Raw genomic sequence first — 17,437 nt, 5'->3', positions numbered from 1 at the left:
TTGAGGACCCATTCTCTTGCTGTTCCCCCTCCCATCCCAGAGCTTCCTCGAGCTTTTGGGTTGCTGATGAGAGGACGGGTTGTGTAGAATTTCTCTACTACTATACTCCTGCCTTGGCCTCCACTTTTGAGTTCACCTCCCTTGTCAATAGTTCCACTACTGCCCCTGCTCAAAGCAGAAAACATCTGGATGCCAATAAGACAAGCTGGCATTATAAATCATTAATCATTTCATACAGATTTTGATTCAGCATCAGTGGGAAATGTGTGTGGCATGCCTGATTAGATCAGAAGGACTAACTGTTGAATGCCTTGAAATTCTTTATACAATTTATTGGGTTCTGATGCCAGCCTCCGTCTTCAGCAGGCCTGATACACAATACCGTCCTGACATCGGAAAAGACTCTGCAACATCTCTACGCTTCAGACTTCAAGGAAGTGTGTGCAATGAAGAACAAACCAAGAAACTTCTGAAAATGAACTCCCTCTATCTCATCTTTTTGTGCCAAAGACTGTTAAATCATCAAGACAAAATAAGACAAGGAAAGGGCAGTTTCACCTTTAACTCTGAACCCACCCAGCTGTATTGCAAACCGCATACATCGACTGAAAATAGTCAGCAGATACAAAGATTCAGTTCAGAATTACACAAATAGGTTTACGGACAAATTCTATAGGTGGATCTGCAGCATCATGGCCTACTGTGTGTATACAGATTTATTCATGACTTAGGAAAAATGAAAATCCAAATAATCATTTGCCCTGCATCTTGTGTACTTGCTTACACCCACACAGACAGGAAAGGCAGCATTCTGCAGTGATGTAAATGACCATACAACAATGAACTGGGACCTAGATTTTTAGGGGAACTGGGCAGCTCAAAGAATTGGGTTTAAGAATCTCCCACTTACAGGTGGTTGGTTTGAATTGAAAGCTACCACTTATCGGAAGTTGGTAACTTCTCTGAAAGGAGACTGGTGGGTTCAGTCCAGATCCCCGTGGACAAGTCTTTATAAGATTACCATCAAGGGTGCCAAATGTTATGGCGGTGGGCTGTCTCAGCAGAAAAACCAAGAAAAAACAAAAAGAAAAGGAGTACTTGTGGCACCTTAGAGACTAACCAATTTATTTGAGCATAAGCTTTCATGAGCTACAGCTCACTTCATTGGATTCATACGATGAAGTGAGCTGTAGCTCGTGAAAGCTTATGCTCAAATAAATTGGTTAGTCTCTAAGGTGCCACAAGTACTCCTTTTCTTTTTGCGAATACAGACTAACACGGCTGCTACTCTGAAACAAGAAAAAACAATGGTCACTCTCAGTTTAGGCACATAGGCAAAGTAATGTGAAGGGAACTTGCACTGCTGCTGCTCATACTGTACCTGCTCTGTGAATAAACAGGAGGCTCAGTCTCCAGGTATCTTAGTCTAGCACCTCTCACCAGCACTAAATCACCCAGTTTTTTTTAAAAATTAGATCTCAAGCACCTCTGGAGTTCTTCCGTGTGACGCAGACATATATGCTAACCACAGAATGAATTAGGCCAATATGCTGCTGTGCACGCACAAAGATTAAAAACACACCCAAAACAACTCCACCACATAAAAGCTGAATGTATACTGTGAACCAGCAGCCCATAAAATGTCACTGATGTAGAGGACTAGACATCCATAAACATTTTACACTAGAACACATGGGGGGGGAGGGGAAAAGCAAGAGGATTATAACTGTACCTGGTAGAGTTTTATTACGTGCGGGTGGTCAAGCATTTTCATTATCTGCACTTCTCGATAGATCTTTTCCAGGTTCACTGCATCCAACTGAGATTTGTCAATTATTTTTATTGCCACCTGTAGCAAAAGAACAAAAAAAAATTTCTCTCTTTAAATCAATTTTCCAGTCTTGTCTACCCCTGCTTGTTAACAGGACCCCAAATTCCTATGACTCTGGGTCATTTTTTTATTTAAAAAATATACCTGCTATATCTTAGAATTTGATAATTCACTTATAAAAACTAAGGCACATAAGATATCATGCTGTTGATCTAGGAACTCAACTGCTGACCAAAATCTCTTTAACATTGTCGATGGGTGCAGACAGTACCAGCAGGGGCTTAGACAGAGGAGCAGAGACCTCAAGTGCTCAATTTGTGCATGTGAGCAAGTGGACTGAAGTAATAAATGGAGAAACCGCAGCCTGATGCCTGGGAACCAGAAGCAGTACTGAGGGATCAAACAGCTTGACAGACTTCTTGCAGCAGCACCATGTCACTATCTGGCACAATGCAATGATAAGTTCTCAAACAAAAACTAGTCAGTATTTTTTCATTTGCAAAATACATCAGTAAAACCTTCAATTACAGCTTGCTTTGCTACCCCAGAGCCTGATCCTGCAAACACTTATGCACATGCTTAATTCCATGCACATAAGTAGTTCCAGGCAGCCAGGATTTCACCCACAAATTTTAAATAAAGTTTTGAACTCAAGTTCTTGACTTAGCACTTGCAATCAAAACATTTAGCTAATGCAATTCGGATTGTTAAGGACTTTTATTTCACTGTGATTAATGTTCTAGATATAAGGATGTCTGTAATTAACCTGTTGAGAAAGTGTAAAATCTCTGCAGGGAAACTCATGTCAGTTACACAGAGCAAACTGAGTCCATGTTGTTTAGAAGCTAGTTTGGGGTCCTACAGACCTCATTCCCAGTCAATACTGGAGAACTGAGTTACACAGAACTATACTTAAGGGATTCCCAATTTCACCAAAAAAGGAAACAAAATGTTAGGCGCTATAAAGAACGCAAGAGAAAATACTGAGAATATTAAAGAGACCAATAGTATGTCTCACCTTGAATATCATGTTAAAAGTGTAAAAATAGGCAACAAAAATCAGAGCCATTGAAAGACTTCCATAGGAAAAGAGAATCAAAAGATCGGGCTCATTTCAATAAGAGAATATAGGAAAGTTTATAAAAGAGTGATTGGTACAGGAAAGGTACATCACTCCTGATATTCAATGTCTTCAACAGGACTGGACCTACAACTATAGATGCATTTCCCAAGAACCAGGACTCTTACCTATCAAGAATGGCTAGCAAGCACAAGAGATACATAGGTCCTCAAAGATATGTAGGCACCTAACTTGCATTTATTTCAATACACAGGAGGTGGACCTTATTACCTGAATAAGAATGATCAAGGGCATCACTGTATTAAGAACTAATTACTAAACTCACTTGGCTTTCCTCTCAATAAACCTCTTCATATACAGATACCTGCCCACCCCACCCCTTAATACACAAAACATAAATAATTATATAATACTTAGTCCTGCCATGAATGCAGAGGACTGGACTAGATGACCTCTACAGGTCCCTTCCAGTCCTATCATTCTATGAATGAATAAAGGAATTTATCCTACTGAGTGGGAAGGGGGAGAGAGAGAGAGAGAGAAGTATATTTAAAATCTTAGAATGTGATGGGGGTCACATAAGTACCCACATAAAAAGCAACAGGGTAAAACAGGAGCACCTGAATTCTATTTCTCATAGTACAACATCCAATTAAATTGATAAATTTAACAAACAGAGTAATAATTTGAGCCCAAGACCTTAGTATAATTTTAAAAAGAGCATTTACATGAATGATGAGGACATCAATAGTTGCTAGATAGGATAAAAGATATACTGGGAATATAAACACATGTTCTAACATGTGGTACTAACTAGCCACCATTGGAGACATGATACTCCCTGAATCCCTCCTGTTATCTCCACATCAAATTCAAGTTCATCTCACCTTGATAGCCTTTTACAACTCTATCCTGCTCTAGTATCTGCACTTGTATCTTGCTGCATTACCTCACAAACAAAGCCAGCCTTGACTGCCTGTTTGTCCACTTCTTCCACGTTAATCTTCATGCATGGAACACTCATCCTGAACTATTCCATAATGCCTCTAACATGCTCCTTCACATCCCTCCTCAAGACCCATTTCTACTGTGATGTCTATGGAAAACAATCACAAGGACGGTCTTTTTGATTTGTTTGTAAAGCGCCTAGCACTAGGGGATCCCGGTCCATGACTGGGGCTCCTACGTGCTACCGTAATACAAATAATAAATACTGCTACCACCACCACCACCAGACAATGGCTAGGAAGATGGCTAGTGGGGAATCTCTATTTGACTGATTTGTAACTCAGAATTAAAAACAACCCTAAAGGATGCAGATCTATCTAAATAAGAACATAACTAGTCTATGTAACCACGTTTCTATTTACCTTCATTCTCCTCTTACCACTCCTTCTGATGACTTATTATACCCATTTGTTGCAACTTGTCTTAAATTAGGCACTAATTTAATCTCCTTGCCTTCAAGCATAAATTAGATAGATGAAAGGAATATGTATGCATTTCACTTGATTAGAATTACCCAAATACCCAAAGTTAACCACCCATGTAAGTCTTTGCCAGATCAGGGCCTAAGTTACTGTCTGTATTACTTCTTGTTCATACACTCTGTAGTTCACTTCCTGGTCACATATAAAAGCAGAGTGGTAAGCAAATGCCTTTTTTTGCTGTGAACATATAAAAGGTATGAATAAACTAGGATGTAAACTAGAATTCAGTCTGTTAAAAAAAAATTAAGACTCCTCCCTCCCCAATTTCTGTTTACTGCTAATAAAACTGATTTGTGAACAAGTTTACGGAGGCACAATTTCATCAACCTATAAAACAAGTTTCCTAAAAAATTATAATAACCAAAAACAGACACTAAAAATAGAAACAAAAATCCTTAAATACACCTTAGGAAATATTTGCTTAAACAAGTTATTCCTTGTGTGTCAAATTTCCCCACTTTCTCTCATTTACTTTATAGTAGCTCACTGAAAAAGCAATATCAAGCAGACACTGGAATTGGCCTGTTATATTTTCTTAACTATAAACAGGGCAGGTGTGCTCTGGGTGATGCCCTATTTCTATCACCACTCAGCTTCCTCCCTCAATAAAAAGAATAGAAACCACTACCTTTAAAAGTTACCCAAAATATAGAGGGTGATCCCTACCCCAAACTGGTACCTCACTTTATCCAGATTCTGTCAGAGTAATGGATCGCCCATTTTAGGTAAGCGAAGAGGATTTATATTCCAGGTTATCAGAGAAGAAGAATCCAAGTGTACTCACACACCAGACAAGCTAATTCAAGAAACCAACCACCTTCTCTCAATTGTTTGTATGATCAATTTTTAAGTTTCCCATTACTTACATTAATAGCCTAATCTCTCCAGACCCCCCCTGTACATGGTATCTTACACAGCTTAAGTCTTGCCTCTTACTTCATTTATCCATACTAACCCCTTGCTCTAACTCTGTTCCTTAGTAGATGCACAGACTGCAGAAGCTTTATCCATAGAGGAATTGCTAAGCACTTTCCATTTCCTCTCTGTTCTTTCCTTTCATTATTCTAGCCCGTTTGCTTTTGCCTTACACTTGAACCACTGCACACTTTTTCCTCGTTCTCTCCCCCTACCCGTTTATGAAGCTCCCTTTAATCATAACTAAAATAACTTTCTCTTATTGCTTGCCTGCATCTTGTGTGTGACAAGACTAATGTACAGAGGCTGACAGGAGCTAAGTTGTGTAGGGATTCAAAGAGGAGAGCGCTTATGTCTGATATGAAAGGTGAGGGAAAGCCGGTAAAGGGTGCTGTAGTGGAGCACAGTCAGAGTGATGGAGCACACTAGGTATCCGTGGCAGCATTCTGGACAACCTGAAGGAGGAAGCAGCAAAACTCTGCCTTCCTAGCCTCTTCCTTCATCTTTTTCAGTTCATACAAAATGCTGTCACTCTCTTTAATATACGCTTTTTTATTTTGGATTTACATTCCTCCCCTTCCCCAGGAAAAAAAAAATCTAGCATTTATATGGCTTGCAATTACAAGTTCCTGCAGTGAAGTGTGTAAGCTCCTTGAATTGAAAAAGCGAACTTAAAGCATACAAGCTTTGCTGTCTTTTCTAACAGAGTTTGGCATTTCCACAATTTGCTCCTGTATTTGAATACAGAATCTCTACAGAGATTATAAAACACCGAAGGAACATAAATATTTCAATGAAGAATGTTTCTGCTTTCAAGTCTATCGATAAAAATTTCCTATGTTGACAACTTTCTCCATGGATGTTAGGCAGTTACTAGCTCCCAAGGTTAGCAAAAGTGCATGCCCAAAACAAAGTTTTTAAAAGATACAATTCAGCTGAGTTGTCTTGCAAACCATAAAGGACCTATTCCTCAGTCAGACCTAGCTAAAGAAAGAAAGAAAAAAATAAAACAGATGAGTTGTGAGAGAGTAAAAAGGGTCTTCATTTACCTGTAATCTCAGTTAATCTATACCAGATGCTTCTGTTATTTTTCAAGAGTAAATGTATAATTATAGTTTTACCATCTTTGAGACTCAAGTTATTTAAAAAAGTACTTAAAATTGAAAACGCATTTTCCACTTTTACTTAGCAAAGTCCCTTCTGGCATTTGAACTAACTAAAGAACAAAAATAATCTCTGGGACCAACCATGGGGAGTTTCATCCCCGAAGGAGACTCTTCAGAAAACTGAGCACGTAAAAAGTGAGTGGCAGAATTATGACTCCTGCTGTAACATTTATTATAGTTTAATGTTAAATTAATGTGCTTTGTTTGTGGCTTTCTACCACTTCCTCCTTTTCCAAATGTTCCCCATTGAGAGGACATGCTACAGATGTTTTAAAATCTCCTGATACAACACAACCTGTCTACATTTAGAAGACGGTGAAAAGACTGTGAAAATAATTCCTTCATTTGAAGGTCAGGAAGCCATAGAGCTCCAAGAAATTCAGTCCTCAGGTCAAATGTTTCAGTGCAAATCCCAAGAAAATCTGTTTTAATGGCTTCCAAATAACATTAGCCTTCTCATACTAAAAATCAGTCTCTCAGATTCTAAAGAAAAATGTATTTGTATTAGAGACCAGCATGCTACACAATCTCATTAAAGAGAGTCTATTGTACTAGAGTTCTACATTTCCCACACTATCAAATAGCTGTTTATTGCAAAAATTCTATTACTATCACTTAACATTATTGCTCTAAGAACCCTGCACTTACAGCTATGTAACTTGCAAATCCTTTGTCACATTTAGTTTTCATGTAGCGTATTCAGGTACAGTAGTGTGTCAAAGAACCTGACAAGCTAACACTTCCTGTGAAGTCTGAAAATGTCTTTATAAAAGCCTTTTCGCATTAAGAGCAAGAATGTTCTTTTAATGTCATCAAGCCTTGAACTTACACAGGTGAACTTGTTTCCATATCTCCATATTTAATCACAAGTGACATGATCCAACCAAGTTCTGAAAAAATCAATTTTGGTCACTTAAAATGTAATACTGTACTTGGTAGCCTTACAACTTTCCTTGGCTAGATTTTCATTTACAAAGGCCTAACTTTGTGTTTAAAAATGCAATTACATTCTTTACAATTAGAATAATGGGCAAGTTACACAGCTGTATTAGGTGAACTCTGGTATAAAGCTGAATGTGCAGTCTGCAAAACAAAAAGACCCTGAATTAGCATCCAAACCCTCCTCCTTCCTGTTGTTTAGTTATTATTACTAACAAAAAAAGATGAACTTCACTTTTAGTTTTCTTCTTACCACTGGTTTTCCCTAGGGTTTCCCTCCAGGACCTCCTCTACTCTAATGCTCTCTCTTTCCAGAGAATCCCTTAGTATCTTCCTTTCCATTCTAGATGGAGTTAAAAAGCTGCCCCCACAAAATGAGTTAAGCAAACTTCAGCAGCTTTATACAGTGTTCTATCACCTGCTGTGATGGTAGGTCAACAGATGAACTCTGCCATCCTGCTAAAAATCCATGAACACATTCTTGCTTCAGTCAAATGTTTAAAAAAATATCAAGATTTTCGGTGTAGAGATCACTCAACATGAGAATTGCCACACTGCCTCTTTGATTTAAAATGTAATTATATGAGTGTAAATGTTTTTTATTTAGCTACATGCTAGTTCATTCTTTTGAATTTCTGAAATAATCCCACGTGTGGTACTCTTGCTGACTACGAGTAGCTGTGTATCCGCAATACAAAAAGCATTTATATCAAATAATGTAGACCAATAAATATTAAAGGCTTCTTATTTCTAGCTCATCCAGAGACTTTATAAAAACACTCATGATAACAAACAGAATAAAACGTAATGGGTACTCTCTTGCTATAGTTAAGTGCTAGCAGTTTTTCTGAAACAAAAATGCAGTAAGAGGTGCTGCTAATTACAGAAATATTTTATTGTCTATTCTCTAATACAGGTTGAGGTTTTATACTAGGATTGACGTAATATATGCATAAATATTTTCTTAATCTGAAATGGAGTAATATAGACATCTGGCTTCTCTGTTTCAAATGTTTAAAGGTAGATTAGATACCTCAGCCTTTTTTGAATCCTGAATTTTTTTGCTCTTTGTTGGATCTGAAGGTTTAGAGAAAAATCACAAAAAGACTATGCAACTACACATAAATGTGAAGTTGCACTTAGCACTGAGTTCATTTTTATCAGCAATCTTGTGTCTTGAGTAGAACAAAACATGGGTCAAATCCTATTTAGTTCAAATTGAATGCTGCTTCTGACTGCAGCAAAGATTTCAGTTTTACATTTTTGCACCAAAACTGTTGAACTATGAAATCTTTTTCAGTGAAACTGAAAATACAGCTCACTAGCAATCACTAACATCTTCCAGAAATGTCATAACATAGCACGAATCTTTCCAGTATACCGTGTAAAGGTTTGCTTGGTGCATGACTGAATTCTCATTTCTCTAGCATGGTCAACCTCTGTCTATGGCAACACATGCCACCACCCACAGCACACACCAAATTAAGGACAATTATTCAAGTCACATGATTCTAGCATACTCCTACAGTTAGGTTGCAAATCACTGTGTATTTGGCACACCTCTCCCCACTAGCACACACAACTTTCATGATTAAGAGTAATAAATGCTTTAGATCAGCTTAAAGGTGACCTGAAAAGGGGGGCGGAGGGGGGGAAATGGTCTACCCCCCCCAACACACACACCTTAAAACCTATTTGAAATCCTCCCTGTTTTTTTTAACCTTCAAAATCTCAGAAATATTAAGTCTTTCCTTCTCCCCCCCACACCCCTCCCCTTTTTTTTTTGGCTAAAGGACTAGAGAATTGGAGTGGGAGCCTTCTCTGCTTCTCTGCCTTCAACTGAAGGGGCAGGGAACTGAAACTGCCAGACTTCTAAATTTAAACAGATATCAAACAAAAAAGTTTGTCTGACTAATAATCCTTACTTTCAATTTTTCAAGCTTAATTTAATTTCTACTTAGTTTTGATGCTACCCTCATAGTCCTCCTGTCATCCAGAAAAAAGAAGACAAAAACTTCTAATGAAAGGGAAACGCTGAATATCCTTCAGACCTATAAGACACAAAGCAAAAAAGGCAGAAATCCAGATTTTCTCTTTTGCAGCTGCCATTTAGGTTGCACAGGTCAACTTAAAACCTTAGGCCCTGTCTAGGTTAGAGAAATTTGCACGAGTGCAATTACCCTGATGCAAGCTCCCTATGTAGACACACTGTAATAGCGTAAAACATGGCTTACTCTGATCTGGAATACGTCATCCTGGTGCAAGCCCCACAGAAACAATGGAGTGCTTCTACATCATGGGTTTGCTCCAACATAGCGACATCAGTATTAGCTTCCCTTAAATCCGTTTGTGCTAAACCAATTTGTGGGTCACAACAAGGGGGGAGGGCTGTTGTGTTTTAAACTAGTGCACTTATGAGTATGTATCATGCATACACACACAATGGTTCATCTAGTTCAGGATCCGATACGCTGGATCAGCCAACCATTCATCTAGTTCAATATTCTGCCTTCTAAAGAAGCCTCTTTGGAGGAAAATACAACCACATGTAATGGACAATTAGGCAATAACATGCCTATAGGAGAAGGTTTTCCAAGTTCAAGCAGTTGGTGGCGAACATGTCTCGAACCATGAGGACCGATTAGTAAAAACTGTTTAAGATAGTTCATGGAGTGATAGTTTATATCAATACGTAGACAACTAACCATTTGAGTTTTATGTTTAATGCCCTATATCTTGTAGGAAAGAGTGCCACAGGTTGATGATGTATTTGAATATTTCCTTTATCTGTAAGTTTATTACTTTTATAATTCCACAGGGTGTCCCTCTTATATTATGAGACAGTAAACAGCAGATTCAGGCTGACGTTCTCTACCATTCATGCTTATACCTCATGTCACTACTTACCTCCTAAAACTAAGCAGTCCTAATTTTTCTGGGCTTCCCTTATGACTCTTCCAATGCTTCTAATTATTTTTGTTGCTGTCTCCTATTTTTCCTATGTCCTCCTGAATATAATTTCTTCTCCTGTGTCCATATTCATGAACATAAACCTAATTCTCTGATCACAGGATATTTCTGTGATACAACAAACATGTACTGCGTGCAAGAACCTATCAAAAATACAGCTGCCTCCTCTGAAGCATCTAGTACTGACTGATCTTAAAGGCGCATTACAGGACTATATTAACCATGGTTGAGAATACCTAACAATTCCTACATTTCTATTAACTTTCACATTTCTTCACTTGAGTGCTCAAATGCAACATTAAGGTTGCAGTTATATGATTTCACACTCAATTTAGAACTAGTTTGCCATACTCCACCTTCTGGGCTATGTTATCTTCTTATGTACACATTCTGTTTCACTCTGATTTCACCTTTAACTATATTAGATTAATTTAATGACAAGAAACTTTAAGATCTGCATCATTTCATTACAATTCCACTACATAACTAAGCAGAGTTGGTGGAACCCACACTGGTCTGATTCTGAACCATTTACAGTAATGGTACTTGGTCAGAACGCAAGTTCTCTTTACCATTAGTGAAAGTTAATAGGGTCCCTCTCCCTTGCAACCCAGCTAGCCACTCCTACTGACTGACCCAACAATGAAGTTCTACCTAATCCTATGTTTATAAATTTCTTGTTGTGGAAATAACTGGAAATGCAAAAACAAACAAACAAAGTGCACAAGATTCAACCACAAAACTTTGGAAAGGGAAAACCTGCTACAAAAATTATGGGGAAAATATGATATAGGTTTCATTTTAGCTTAATTTTAAAATATACCATGTGAAACAACGGTCATTCATAGTAAGTTCTCCCTGCCTTTCACATTCCTGGAATCACTTCCATCTTGGCAGTAGCAATTCACAATGTGAACTATAAAAACAACTTCCAGACTGAGCACAGCATACAAGGCCCTAATCAAGAAGAAAACCTATTCAATCAAATTTAAATTTATTGATACTGACATTTAGTAAAGTTTTTAGAATGTACTTCTATTAATTTCTGCCATTTTTTGAAGCTGACAACTTTTACCAAACAGAATATTGCCAAGCTATTTAAACTCAAAGTGTAGATGATTTTAAATTTTCACAAAGCTCAACAGAGATCTAATTTTTGAATTACAATGAAAAGTTAAGATTGCCACTGCAATGCCACTGAGACATGGTGCCTGAAGACCAGTAAGCAAACATTGCCTGGTGAAAAGAGAAAGAGTACTTGTGGCACCTTAGAGACTAACAAATTTATTTCAGCATAAGCTTTCGTGAGCTACAGCTCACTTCATCGGATGCATTCAGTGGAAATACTGAATGCATGCGATGAAGTGAGCTGTAGCTCACGAAAGCTTATGCTGAAATAAATTTGTTAGTCTCTAAGGTGCCACAAGTACTCCTTTTCTTTTTGCGGATACAGACTAACACTGCTGCGACTCTGAAAATTGCCTGGTGAGTGAAACATTAACACTATAATTGAACACTAATTAAAATTCTAATTTCCAAACTTGGATATTTAATAGTAGCAAGGAAAGGGTTTAAAAATTATTTGAGTACCTTAATATATAATTTGAGAAGTGAGGCCATAACTTGATCAAATTTCCTTTAATACTTTGGATTGTCACAGAATCACAGAAATGTAGGGCTGGAAGAGACCTCAAGAGGTCAATAACATTCTTCAAAGTTGTGTGTACAGTGACCACTACTATGTGTCCTGCACTAATGTTAAAAGTAAAACTATAGTTAGAGTTAACAATTATAATTTTGCCTCCTGCCTATTGATACTTGTACCACTTAAGATCACTGTAAGTGAAAGATTACTGGTTTCAATTTCTTTACTTTGTGCTTTTGACATCATTTTGTTCAGTTTCCCTGTCTGTGTGGATCATTCACATCGCACCACAGAAAAAGGGTTTTTTTTAAAATAGGAAATATGATCAGATCATAAAAATTGACAAATAACTTAAAACCAGGTATACTAACTGAAAGTACTTACGTTTTAAAAGTTATTAAGCGATGATATCCAAAGGTGCTGCTTCCATCAGATATTTAATATTTTAAAAATATGCCTAGCTACATTTTTACCCAAGTAGATTATAGTAGTTTAATTATAGATGATGTGTAAAATAATTATCGTTTTCTGAGACTGGTATTTAATTGATAGCTTGGGTAACTTGCATTTCTGAAAAGATGACTATTTTTAATTTAGTACCCAGACAAGCTGATTCAGGGGAATGGGGTATGAGGGAATCATTCTTCTTCAAATTGAAGTACCAAAGCTGGCCCTACACCTGGAGATATTGAATAGATGACAACCCTGACAGCAGAACACGGAACAATTTAGCCTTTAGGGTTCAAACCTGCAGTGCTTAATTTGTGCCAGGGCTTGCTAGGGTAGAGTCCTGGCACCTCTAGGACCAGCAGTTCATAGCCCCGGCAACTCAGGGCTTGCCGCATGAGTTATGAAAGTAAATAAAAATAAATAAATAAATAAAATCGCTTGAGCCGGGACACCTAACTGTGGGAGCCCCAGCCCCTCGCTCCTGACAAATCAAGCGCTGCAAACCTGTTCTGCGTTTGGTAATGACCAAGTTATCCTGCCGGCAGTTTCTCGGGAACGGGCTGTCCCTAACAGCAGCTTCACGGCTCGCGCCGGTCTCGTTCTCGGCGCTGTACAGCCCCGGACCCCCAGAGCTCTGTTGGCCCCACTGAAAAAAATATTTCCTCGCCTCCCTACTGGCCAGGGCGCGGCCACGACTCACGGAATCCGCCCCCCGCGGCGCTCCCCTGCGGCTCTGCCCCGGGACAGCCCGGCGGGAGCTCCCAGGGCCGGCCGGCCGGCTCCTTCCCCGCAGCGCTCCCGCGCCGCGCTCCGCCGGACCCGGCGGGCGGAGCGGCCGGTGCCCTGAGGCCGGCTCCATCCCCGGCCCCGCCGCAGGGACCGAGGCAGCCGAGGGGAGGCTGCGGGCCGGCCGCGCCTGGGATAACGGCCTTCGGACAGGGGCGCACACCTGGAGCCGCCCCCGGGGCAGCCCCTATGGGGGTCGGAACCAGCCGCCCGCGGGGCTGGGGGGCGGTACCAGGCCCTCGGGCCGGTAGCCGTGGCGGGGGGGGGGGGGGCAGGGTCCGGCCCGGCCCCGCCTCCTCACGAGCCGGTCCCCGGTGGGGGGGGGGGGCGCCGGTTCCCCCCCGCGCGGCCCGGCCGCCTCACCTCGCTGCGCGTGATCCGGTGCCGCCCCAGCTTCACCACGGCGAAGTTGCCCTTCCCCAGCGTGCCCTCGATGTCGTAGAACCCGACGCGGACGGGCCCGGGCCCGCGGGGCAGCAGCGCGGGGGGCCGCCGGGGCTCGGCCATTACCATGCTGGGCTCGGGGGGCGGCGGTGGCGGCAGCGGCGGCGGCGGCTCGGTCTGTCTGGGGCCGTGCGGAGCCCTGCAGCCGCGCCGCGCCGCGCCGCCCCGCCCCCCGCGCGTCACCGCGCGCGTCACCGCAGGAGGAGTCTCGCCATGGCAACCGTAGCCACCGCCACCGGATGAGCAACGGCCTCCTGGGGCTGTTCCCTGGGGGGCGCCCCCTCCCACCGGCAGCGGGGCTCCCCGCACAGCCGTCCCCGGCAGAGCGCCTCCTCCCCGCCGGGCTGGTGCGGGGAGAGACCGGTGCGGGGAGACTGGGCGAACATTGTGCGGGGGGGGTCCGGCTTTGGGGGGGGGCTACCTGCACGCCCCCCCTCGGAGATGGGGAGAGCGTCCCCCACAGCTTAATTCTCCCCCAGCTTCCCCACCCCCGGGCTGGGGGCAGGGAGACCCCCCCAAGACCGGGTTAGCCTCAGTGCCGCCACCCCCTCTGCTGCTGTGCCCCCCCTTGCACACGGCCCCAGTGCCCCTCACTGCACAGCACGCCCCTGGGCTCCCAGTGCCACCCGCCCCCCCGCACAGCACTCCCCCGAGCTCCCAGTGCCACCCCCCCCCCCCGCACAGCACTCCCCCCCCGGGCTCCCAGTGCCCTGCCTCCTCCCCGGGCTCCCAGTGCCCTGCCTCCCCCCCCCCCCCCCGCACAGCACTCCCCGGGGCTCCCAGTGCCCTGCCTCCCCCCCACCCAGCACTCCCCCGGGCTCCCAGTGCCCTGCCTCCCCCCCACCCAGCACTCCCCCGGGCTCCCAGTGCCCTGCCTCCCCCCCACCCAGCACTCCCCCGGGCTCCCAGTGCCCTGCCTCCCCCCCCACCCCACCCCCCCCGCACAGCACTCCCCGGGGCTCCCAGTGCCACCCCCCCAACTGCACAGCACTCCCCTGGGCCCCCAGTGCCGTGCCTCTCCCCCCCCCCCGCACAGCACTCCCCTGGGCTCCCAGTGCCGTGCCCCCCCCCCAACTGCACAGCACTCCCCTGGGCTCCCAGTGCCGTGCCCCCCCCCCCAACTGCACAGCACTCCCCTGGGCTCCCAGTGCCGTGCCCCCCCCCAACTGCACAGCACTCCCCTGGGCTCCCAGTGCCGTGCCCCCCCCCTCCAACTGCACAGCACTCCCCTGGGCTCCCAATGCCCCCCCTCCCGCACAGCACTCCCCTGGGCTCCCAAGCCCAGGTGCCCCAGCCCCCTTAGCCATCCCTCCATGCCTATTGCCCATCTCTGCCCACACAAGGCCCCACCAGCTCCTGGGACTGCCTTGGCCCCTGCACCCCCTTCCTCAGGGCCACAGAACCAGCTGGGCACCTAGTCCTGCCCCGCTCCTAGGGTGCAGCTGCCCAGGGTTCCCACCCTTTGCTCCGCCAGCCCACAGAGCCTGTACGTGCCCTAGGACTTGAACACACACCTTGGCCAGTGCTCAAACCCACCCAGGATTTCCCCTAAAGGGGGCCACCTCGCCCCAGGCAGATGGCACCAGGCAGGCCCTGGCAGGCTACAGTTCCACGCAGCAGCACTGCAGCTTCCTGCCCTGGAGAGTCGAATGTTGGCCATGCTTGGCGGACCCTCTGTGAAATATTGCCTATTAGTTGCTCTATTTGCTCTATTCTATCAGGGAATTTGCCAAATACATTTTACATATTTTTGGTTGCAAAAGAATTGAGCTGCCTTTTCCCTACTTTTATCGATGCTAACCCTTACCATATCTGTCTGAAACAAATTATTCAGCAAGTTAGATAGAAAGCTTCATTTGCACAGCCCGTCTTGTACAGCACAGGGTAACGTCAATTTTGGTTCAAATGCAGAGGCTTTTAAAATAAAACTTCAAAATAAGGTTCCTGGAAAAACTGCAGCCAAGAGAACAGCCTTTCTGCAGATGGTTTTGCTACCCATGATTCACTTCTTGTTGTGCTTCAAACAAAGTGATCCAAATACTTTACACAAACACTTTTACAGTGTGCAATCTCAAACAAAATACTCAGGAATTATTCAAAGACAATTTCAGCAACTGTCCAAAAGTATCAAATGTGGAGCACATGTGCCCTCTAGTGGACCACTGTCCTATGTATAACTAGGGTCCTACCAAATTAAAGGTCCATTGTGGTCAATTTCATGGTATTAGGATTTTAAAAATTGTAAATTTCATGATTTCAGCTATTTAAATCTGAAATTTCATGGTGTTGTAATTGTAGGGCTCTGACCCAAAAAGGAGTTGGGGGGTGGGGGTGTCACAAGGTTATTGGGGGGGGGGTGCGGTACTGCTACCCTTACTTCTGCGCTGCTGCTGGCGGTGGTGCTACCTTCAGAGCTGGGCAGCTGGAGAGGGGCAGCTGCAGGCCGGGAGCCCAGCTCTGAAAGCAGCACCGCTGCCAGCAGCAGCGCAGAAGTGAGGGTGGCAATGCCATGCAATGCCACCTTTACTTCTGCACTGCTGCCTGCAGAGCTGGGCCCTCACTCGGCAGCTGCCACTCTCCGGCCACCCAGTTCTGAAGGGAGCAGCACAGAAGTAAGGGTGGCTTGGTATGGTATTGCCACCCTTACTTCTGCACGGCTGCTGGCAGGGCGCTGACTTTAGAGCCGGGTGCCCAACCAACAGCCACCGCTCTCTGGCTGCCCAGCTCCGAAGTCAGGGCAGAAGTAAAGGTCGCAATAACGCGACCTCCCCAAAAATAACCTTGTAACCCTCCTGCAACTCCCTTTTGGATCAGGACCCCCAATTTGAGAAACACTGGTCTCCCTGTGATATCTATATAATATAGGGTAAAAGCACACAAAAGACCAGATTTCAAGGGGGAAAGCCAGATTTAACGGTCAGTGATGTGTTTTACATGGCCATGAATTTGGTAGGGCCCTAATCATAACACCTAGGGTGATCTATTAAATATATAGTGTCAACGGAGATCTGACAGTTGTCTGTGCAAAAAGATAAAATTAGGTGCAGGTGAAGTCTGGCCAAAGGGATAATGCACTTGGTAGGCTCAGTAGTCCCACACTCATTTAATAGCTATTAAGACAATGAAGAAACTAGAAACACCTACCTGTGAAGATACAGTCAGAAGACAGGCACCTTTCCTGTACTTTGCAGAGCTGGCTGAATCTCTGTCTGAGGCAGGGCAGGGCAAGAATGTCTTAGGGACCGTCAAACAGACTGTGTCCTGTAAAAGGTGAAAGCTCCATTGCTGTGGTCTTAGCAGGGTAACATTTAGAACTGTTCTATCCCCATATTTCAGGTCTTGACACTGCTGCTCCAATGAAATCTTCACCTTCGCTACTGAACTCCTCTCCTAGAAATCAGACTATGGATGTTTCAAGGACTGATGGGCAGCCTGGGATAGGCTCCCCTAACTGATCAGCCTAGAACATTCACTTATTAGGTCACATGGGAGTGTTTCTGGAAAAGCTCTGGTGAGTACAGTAGTGCACTATATAGCCACAGCAGTGCCATAGAGAGAAAAGTTAGTTCATTGCCACCAGGTTTTGTTGCTGACCTCCTCCAGCAGAAGTAATGCGGAACCACTTGGGAATTCTAAGGTCTGCCCTCGCAGCCTGAAGAAACCAAGTTATCTGTGGTCTCAAATCTGCCAAAAGTTGCAATAGTTTATGGTACACTGAGT

General features: G+C 43.8%; 1 protein-coding gene across 5 annotated transcripts in view; it reads right to left on the bottom strand.

Moving 5' to 3' along the window:
• Positions 1-13,878, bottom strand: part of SIK2 (salt inducible kinase 2) — a 113,065-nt gene extending 99,187 nt beyond the window's left edge. For 2 of the 5 annotated variants that reach the window (XM_037882118.1, XM_037882120.1), the window contains exon 1: positions 1,733-1,849. Coding sequence is in view for 3 of the 5 variants with exons in the window: in XM_037882116.2 (XP_037738044.1) it covers positions 1,733-1,849; positions 13,637-13,786 (267 nt within the window). In the remaining 2 variants the exon portion in view is untranslated. Of the gene's footprint in view, positions 1-1,732; positions 1,850-13,636 lie in introns of those variants that run through there. The other 3 variants (XM_037882116.2, XM_037882117.2, XM_043534064.1) reach the window with 3 other exon arrangements.
• Between the last annotated feature and the right edge of the window lie 3,559 nt (positions 13,879-17,437).

The sequence above is a fragment of the Chelonia mydas genome, chromosome 22 (genome assembly GCF_015237465.2).
Source record: "Chelonia mydas isolate rCheMyd1 chromosome 22, rCheMyd1.pri.v2, whole genome shotgun sequence".
Classification (NCBI taxonomy): domain Eukaryota; kingdom Metazoa; phylum Chordata; order Testudines; family Cheloniidae; genus Chelonia; species Chelonia mydas.
The sequence above is the reverse complement of the archived record's forward strand: the minus strand, read 5'-3'. Positions and strand labels throughout refer to the sequence as shown.